The following is an 8,905-nucleotide window of genomic DNA, read 5'->3' as shown; positions in this document are numbered from 1 at the left end:
GACTATAGTAACTGCATAGGCCACAAGAGCTAGTCAGAATCCCCTGGACCTGAATTTGGAGTCATTTGTGAGCCAACACATCATTGCTGAGATTCAAGCTCAGGTCCACTGAAATACCATCAAGTGTTTTGTATAACTGCGCTGTCTCCTCTCTCAAAGAAAACTTCTTCCCACAATAACATACAATAAAATATCGACAACATGAAAAACAGGTCATGTGGGGCACACAAACTACATAAAAGACTGCAGTGTATTTGAAAATATTTCTCATGATTTTATGATCAGGAGCTCGGGTGACCGTGTTTAAGCCTTACAAGCCATGTTTTAGACCTTCCAGTATGCACTCTGACAAAAACAGCTTTATATTTAGGAGAGGCACTAACAATTTCTGTTTCTATGTTCACATCTTAACAGTTGAAATAAAGTTACTGTTCATATCAGACAGGTATAATAAAACCTAAAGAAAATGTTAAATTAACAGGCAAGAAGTGACTCATAAGTTGTTATGGAAGTTTCTGATTTCTACACTTAATTAAGAAAAATAACACCTTCTATTTCTTGTAATGTTCAGGATGCAAGAGGAGAGAGTAGAAATGAAGCAGTAGGAAACAACCATTACGTCTAAGCTTTGATGCATAGAAACCAAAAGATTTAAGCTTGATTATGAACATGGAGTCTTTATCATTGAACTGTATGCACTGTGGAGTCTTCCGAACTATGAATCTATCAACCATCATGCCCAACTCATCCTTTCCTCCTCACCTTCTTTTTCTTCTCTGGGACATGGCCAATGCTGGGGTTGGCCTCCAGAAATGTGGTAGTAGGGATATGTTACCATTTCTGCATGAAATATCAGTGAATATAAGGTACTGGAACATAATAGGAGATGATCAGGTATAATTGAGGTCCTGGACTCCTGAGATATATTTTTGTTATTGTCCAGTTCACTGAGTGGAATAGGACTGTGTTCACTATTAATGGACCAATCACATCAGTAGGACCTCTGTTCTGGCATTGACTTTTAGGTTTGTGTTAATCCAGATCATTGGAGATGATCAGGTAAGAAATGCTATACGTTTTGAATTGTACAGGGTGATATACATTCAATAAAATGAAACTTTTTAAAAAATTAGATTTGCCATTATAGATTTAACTCTTCACAAAATGAAGTGAATTTTTATAAGTGGATTTCTGTGCACATGACCTGTGTAACTGCAACACAGTTTTGTTTTGCTGATGCTATTGTGCTGTGGGATGTTCTGTATGGCAAATGTGTTGCTGATTAGTCAATTAATAAAACACTGATTGGCCATTGGCTAGGCAGGAAGTGTAGGCAGGACAAGGAGGAGAATAAAGCTGGGAAGTGGAAGGCTGAGTTAGAGAGACACTGCCAGCTGCCACGATGAGAATCGGCGTGTGAAGATGCCGGTAAGCCACGAGACACGTGGCAAGGTATAGATTTATAGAGATGGATTAATTTAAGCTGTAAGAAAAGTTAGCAAGAAGCCTGCCACGGCCATACAGTTTGTAACCAATATAAGTCTCTGTGTTTACTTGGTTGAGTCTGAGAGGCTGTAGGACTGGCAGGTGAGAGAGATTTGTCCTGACTGTGGGCCAGGCAGGAAAACTTTAGCTACACTATTGCTGTGAATACAAGCATGCATTTCAGAATCAGCTGATGGACTTCACAGATCTGAACACAGGAGTACTCTTACACTGTGATGGATGGTGGTCACTCTTTCTTTAAAATTTTCTTCTTAGTTCACTACACTGAATGAAGGTGGATACCAAATACTCAATCCTCAAGTAGTTGGTGTAGATACTCCTTAGTAATTGTCATTCAAGCAGTCCAAAAGGCCACAGCAACTCTTAGGATGAAGCATCACATCAATAATTTAAAATTGTTTCCATCCTCACAGATGTGGCAGGATTGGTCCACTGGCATCGTCTTCCTGGGAATTTGCCTGTCCTCTTAGTAAGGATAATTCCAAGTAGGTAGAACGTTAAACATTTCTAGTAATGTTGCAATTTTACTTCTTCCCTGATGGACAGGGTATAGCTTAAATGATATTATATTTCCTATGTATATATTGTTGTTATATGAAGTACCAAATGCATAAATTAAAAACATGTTTTTATAGAGATCTGAGGAACACTTCAGGAAAATTCACACCACAGTATCAATATTCACAAACATTGGATGATGTTTGCTTGGATCATAATTGGGAAACATGATTTGCTAAGTTTAATGTGCAGACACCAGCTCCATACAACCAACAACTTTAACTAAAATTCACATCTATTTTTTTCTTCCATCCTTCTTTCTTTCCTTCCTTCCTTCCTTCCTTCCTTCCTTCCTTCCTTCCTTCCTATTTTCCTTTACAGGTACTTTCTCAATTAATGAAACAAAAATCATAACCATACATCTAATAGGAATTTTACAAGTGAAGCAACACTTGGAAAACAGTAGAGAAAAAAAAAACTATTGAGTAAAATGACAAAAATTCCCTTTAGCTAATTGATTAAAACAGATTTCTGTGGCACTGTTGAAGGGAAGAAACTTATTGGTAAATATTTCAGAGGTTTGACCACATTGTAATTGTGCAGGACTTTTGTAAATGGTGTAATCCATTAACAACTATTGTACGTTTTCATGAATGTCTCAGTCCATATAATTTTGGGATCTATTATTGTCTTCTTCAGTACAGGCATGTGGAATTCTGTTTGAAAAATGATCTAAAATTGTTTATAATTAGAAAAATGCATAAGAGTAACTCTTCAAAATGCCAGCATAAAGACAAACTAGATCTTTTAGTTCACGATTCTTGTAGCACTCCTGACACTGAGTTTGGGGTTTTAGTTCTTCTTCTTGGAGTTGCTTGACCACCTACAGATGATTCTGGACTAAATGATTTTGCTAAATGTTTGATGCCAAATGATGCACAACTTCTATTTTGCAATGTGTTATGAGCCCTGGCTTGGTCCTCCTTCACTGCAAAATCTCCATACACTTCCTTTGTGTTGTGGAATCATCAATGCCGAAATTAGTCATGGTCATTGTTGTTTCACCTCTCCTTGGTGACCTCAGTGTGCTCTCATCCCCCTGCTCAGTAGCAGGCTCTGTGGAGCCACCAGCACCAATGTTACAGATTCCTGTCAGACCAGAATTGTCCTATAAAGATCTATTTTGTAAGTATTCATTAATAGATCATAGGTTTCCACTAGGCATTCTTGGGTGTTCAGCAAATAGAAACTCCCATGTTTGTTACTGGATGATGTGAAAAGTAAATTTAGTTGTGTCATTATTCTTATAAGTATGATTATTAGGGCACAGTTAGATTTCCCTTCCATGTTACCACGTGTATTGATGTCCTTTTTTTAGGCAGCCATGTAGAGACTTCATGGGTGTAGCCTCCCTGACTTTTTCAGTAGTTGCAGTTTCACAGAAGATATCTGTTCCTCTGACTTTTACAAACTTTCTACCTGCTCTAACACAAAGTTCCTTGAGCCAGGGTGTTACTTGTACAATAGATAGATCAATTCTTGCTTGGCACCACAGCATCATTCTCTGCTGGTTGTTGATCAGTTGTGGTTTTGTAAGGTTTCCTTTTTCGAAGGGAATTTTCTTTGCCAAGGGGTGAGACCTACCGCAAGGTGGGATTGCTGAGAATGGAAGAAATCAGTCTTCTCCAGGGAGGAATCCCCTAATTTGTTATCAGTACTAATGTGTGAACCCTGAAATCAGGCAAATACAATTCACATCAAACAGACACACATGCACACAGACACATACAAACACACATACGAATGTAAAAACAATTAAAGAAAAGGTCTGAGGTCATGAATTTGAGAGGAAATTTATGTGTTATTACTTGGTAGGGGATGGAGGAAAGAAAAAAATCGTAAAATTACGATAGTTTCCAAAAACTAAAGACATTGGTCTATAGCCTAAATATATTATTCATATTTGTACCACAAATTAAATTGTAGTCATATAATGTATTTCTCAGAAAAATTAAGAAATGAATAGAGTATTGTAAAAATAAAAAAGTATGTGAATACTGGTATGTAGAGTAATGTTAGACCAATTTTAGCGGATATAACCCATTTTCAAACATTAGTTGTGGGACATTCACAGACTTTGCCAAGGCTTATGATTTTTAGTTCACCCAAATGCATAAAAAATTTAATAATTTCAGTATTTTCTTCATTATTTTTAATTGATGATTATTATGTTTGGTTCATTTTTTATTCTCTATACTAAATTGGTTTAAAATTAGCAAGTTTCCTTAAGGCACTTTCTTACTTCCTGTTTTTTTATTGGTCCCAAAATCTCCCTTCTACTATTCCATTGTCCTCTTCCAAGCTTATACTGTCCCGTGTTCATTATTCCTTCTTTCCCCTCCAAAAATATGTACTGTTTACCCTCCCTATCCCACACTGAGACCATCTAATGGGCTCCTTTCAAGTTTCCTGGCCTCTATATACACTCACACTTACACAAACACAAATTTCTAAAAGTTAGAAGCTATAAATTCCATTTGGCTCAGTAATACCTGTCTTTATGAACCTGGATTACATCACCTAATAGAGTAGTTTCCGTTTCTTCTGTAACCATTCCCTAGGGTGTTCTAAAATGCCAGTGAATGGGGAAGGGGGGGGGACTATAAATGTCTGCTAGTTCCTTAAGGTCTCAACTCATTTTCCCACTCTGTTTAAACTACTTTAGATCCCAAGTTCCACTGTCAATTCTTTCCAAGTTCTAGCTGGCTGTCTCTGCATGACTGTTGAGTGTGAAAAGGCAACAGTGCCCATCCTGGGGATGCTTGGTTCAACCTGGTACTAATTCACAAATGCACTGCCTGCTCCTGCAGGGGACCTTATCTGGTTTGAGAAGGGTTATAGGATGCTTTCTTTTATAGGAACAGTGTATGGTGTCCTGAGAATGTTCTCCTTCTGCACTGATGGGCTGTTTAACCCACTGCCTTCCTTCCTTTAATTTCTACTCTAGATTTTGGAGAGGTGCATGATTATCCCAGACACCATTTCAATAGATCAGGATGAATCTATTACCCCAGTAGCTATCATTTATCAGATATTATCTTTATCTCTGACTATTTTCCTGGAATATTTTGTCTATTTTTGTTATGTTATACATTTTATGAGATTTCATAAAATTAGCTGTCCCTACCTCTCTAAGATCCCTGACGAGTTGTGTAAATATGCATGTGTTGTCTATGTGCTATGAATTTTCATAATAACTAGCTCTTAAATTATTTTGATGAAAGTTTTCACTTGAAATCTCATTCCCACTTTTTGTGTTCTTAATAATTTTTTTCTTACACAAGACAATTGCATGTTTGAGATCCGAAGACCATTCAGGAACATCAAAGTTTAAATTGAGAGTCAACAATAAGAGAAGTGCTTCTCACAAAGATACCTCAAATGCATTTTACAGAGAGCTTTAAAAGACAAAGAACTAAGAAAATCTATATTCTCACTAGCAGTTGGCAGGAAAAGTAAATCTAATTAGCAGTTTAACAAAACACAAAAACATGAAGTTACCTGCATATTATGACCACTGGTTTTGAGTAAGGGTTGGCTCCTTTCCCAAGAGATTATGAAGGTGGTAGGAAAGGGAAGGTCAGTGTAGGTGAAATAAAAAATGCCTCCAACTTAAACAAGATGGAGGAATCTTTGCTTTATAATAAGACCATAGATACATTGCAAGTGGTATTGTAAATTTCTCATTACTTTTGTTTTAATTTTAGTTAAGCTATACAATAATAATCAATATATTTAAATTATGTAGGCTTTATTGAATTTGTATTCTTTTACATAATGATTAGCAAATATCAGTATTTTCTGGAATAATGTTTGTTTATATGGATTTAATTTTTCTTTGTTTCTCACAGGCCAACATCATATTGCCATGAATGTTGGATTTTCTATGAAAACTAAAGTGTCTTCTTCCATTAATATGTGCATTTTGAGATACTGAGCAAATTCATAGTGACATACACAGAAAGTGATGACTTCTATCAAAATTTTTGCGATGAAATCTTTATTTTATTTTATTTTATTTTATTTTATTTTATTTTATAATTTAATTTAATTTTACATATCAGCCATGGATTCCCTTGTTCTCCCTTGCTCTGCCTCCCCACCAGCCCACTCCCATTCCCATCTCCTCCATGGCAAAGACTCCTCTGAGGATTAAGTTCAACCTGGTAGATTCAGTCCAGGCAGGTCCAGTCCCCTCCTCCCAGGCTGAGCTAAGTGTCCCTGTAAAAGCCCCAGGTCCAAACAGCCAGCTCATGCACTGAGGACAGGACCCAGTCCCACTGCCTGGATGCCTCCCAAACAGATCAAGCTAATCAACTGTCTCATTATCCAGAGGGCCTGACACAGTTGGGGGCTCCTCAGGTATTGGTTCATAGTTCATGTGTTTCTATTCATTTGGCTATTTGTTCCTATGCTTTATCCAACCTTGGTCTCAACAATTCTCGCTCATATAAACCCTCCTCTTTCTCGTCAATTGGACTCCAGGAGCTCCACCTGGGACCTGGCCGTGGATCTCTGCATCCGGTTCCCTCAGTCATTGGATGAAGTTTCTAGCATGACAATTAGGGTATTTGGCCATCTTTTCACCAGAGTACGTAATTTCGGGCTGTCTCTCAACCATTGCTAGTAGTCTATTGTGGAGGTATCTTTGTGGATTTCTGTGGGCCTCTCTAGCACCCTGCTTCTTCCTATTCTCATGTGTTCTCCATTTACCATGGTCTCTTATTCCTTGTTCTCCCCCTCTGCTCTTGATCCAGCTGGGATCTCCCACTCTCCCAAGCTCTCTTTCCCTCGACACTTGCCCTTCATTACCCCCACTCACGTCCAGGTTGTCCATGTAAATCTCATCCATTTCTCTTTCATTGGGCAATCCCCATGTCTTTCTTGGGGTCCTGTTTTCTAGGTAGCCTCTCCAGTGTTGTGAATAGCAGTCCATTCATCCCTGCTTTACATCTAGTATCCTCCTATGAGTGAGTACATACCATGTTTGTCTTTCTGAGTCTGGGTTACCTCACTCAGGATGATTTTTTCTAGATCCATTCATTTGTCTGCAAACCTCATGATGTCATAGTTTTTCTCTGCTGAGTAGTATTCCATTGTGAATATGTACCACATTTTATTTATCCATTCTTCAGTTGAAGGACATCTAGGTTGTTTCCAGGTTCTGGCTATTACAAAGAATGCTGATATGAACATAGCTGAGCAAGTGCCCTTGTGGTATGATTGAGCATTCCTTGGGTATATGCCCAAGAGTGGTATAGCTGGATCTTGGGGGAGATTGATTCCCAATTTTCTAAGAAAGCACCCTACTGATTTCCAAAAGCACCATAATGATTTCCAGCAAAGAAATCTTTTGGAGCACTCTATGCTGGCCGTGAACTTCTTACTTTCAATGACCCTTTGCTTAAGCTAATCAGAAGCTCCACGGTTTAAAGGTGCCCTCTTTTTACCACAAGCTATAAGTATTTGTTTTTATTCATTTTGATCAGAAAACTAGCTGGGACATAGACTAAAGGAGGTTGTTCTGAATCACAGAATGTATTTCTGGACTCTGGCAATCAGAATTATTTTTTTATCACAAACTACAATTGGAATTCTGGGAAATTTTTCTCTTATGTTCTGTTATCTAGTCCTTTACTATAGAGAATGCACATTGAAGCCCACAGATTTGATTCTCCTGCACCTAATGACAGCCAATGCCATGACCATACTCTCTTTAGGAGTGCCCCACACAATGGCAGTTTTTGGGCTGATGTGGTTCTTGAATGATTTGGGGTGCAGGATGGTAATATACATTCAAACCGTTGGCCGGAGTGTGTCCATTGGCACCACCTGCCTCTTGAGTGTCTTCCAGGTCATAACCATCAGACCCAGGGAATTATGTTGGAAAGATCACAAAGTCAAAGCTGAAAATTTTATTGATTGCTCCATTTTCCTCCTCTGGGGCTTCTATATATTAATACATTTCATATTCTTTATGTACCCACTTATCAAACTTAATAGCAAAAATATGACAGGAAAACGAGATTTTGGATACTGCTCTTTAGTAGGGAGTGATGAAATCAGTGGCTCACTCTATGCAGCAATGGTGATGTGTCCTGAAGTTTTCTTTTCTGTGTGCATTGCCTTGTCTAGTGGCTCCATGATTGTCACTCTGTACAGACACAAGAAGAGGGTTCAACACATCCGCAGTTCTCATGGTAACAATAGAACATCACCTGAGTCCAGAGCCACCCAGAACATCCTGGTCTTGGTGTCTACCTTTCTGGTGTTTTATAGTCTCTCCTCAATCTTACGAGGCTGCATTGCTCTTTTGTATAATCACAACTGGTGCCTGGTGAATATCACTCCCTTCATTTCTCTGTGTTTTCCATCTTTTGGACCCTTTATTCTTATGAATCATTGTTCCATTGTCCACAGGATTACCTTGATATGGATAAGGAATAAAAATAATTTGATCTTATTTGAAGTACATGAATGATGACATTTCTGTGGGAAATCCAGTTTTCTACGTAACATCACCCTCAGAATGTGAATAAAGAAATTTAAGTAGGTAGCACCTTGTCTTTCTAAGATTAATCAAAATGAATATGCAATTTTTGTCAGCTGGTTGAATTAGGAGCCATTATTATTTATTATTATTATTATTCCCATTGCACACCTGACTGCATGTGAGCTAGCCAACCAGCTAATAAAACAAATCAAACTGCACTTCTTGTGGGTTTTCATCCGGTCAGGTCATCTTGAATGCTTGGTGATTTCACAGACAACTGGATACACCCACATACTTACTAACTGCAAGGAAGACTGAAACCATGATTGGCCATAAACTTGTGCTTCT

General features: G+C 38.1%; 1 protein-coding gene across 1 annotated transcript; it reads left to right on the top strand.

Moving 5' to 3' along the window:
- The first annotated feature begins 7,591 nt into the window (after window positions 1-7,591).
- Window positions 7,592-8,545, top strand: LOC131902287 (vomeronasal type-1 receptor 4-like). Its single transcript, XM_059253316.1, has one exon. The coding sequence runs from the start codon at window positions 7,601-7,603 to the stop codon at window positions 8,543-8,545; it is 945 nt and encodes a 314-aa protein (XP_059109299.1). The 5' UTR covers window positions 7,592-7,600.
- Window positions 8,546-8,905: the final 360 nt, after the last annotated feature.

This window comes from Peromyscus eremicus, chromosome 1 (genome assembly GCF_949786415.1).
Source record: "Peromyscus eremicus chromosome 1, PerEre_H2_v1, whole genome shotgun sequence".
Lineage (NCBI taxonomy): Eukaryota > Metazoa > Chordata > Mammalia > Rodentia > Cricetidae > Peromyscus > Peromyscus eremicus.
Note: the sequence above shows the minus strand (reverse complement) of the source record. Positions and strands in the feature narration are given on the sequence as shown.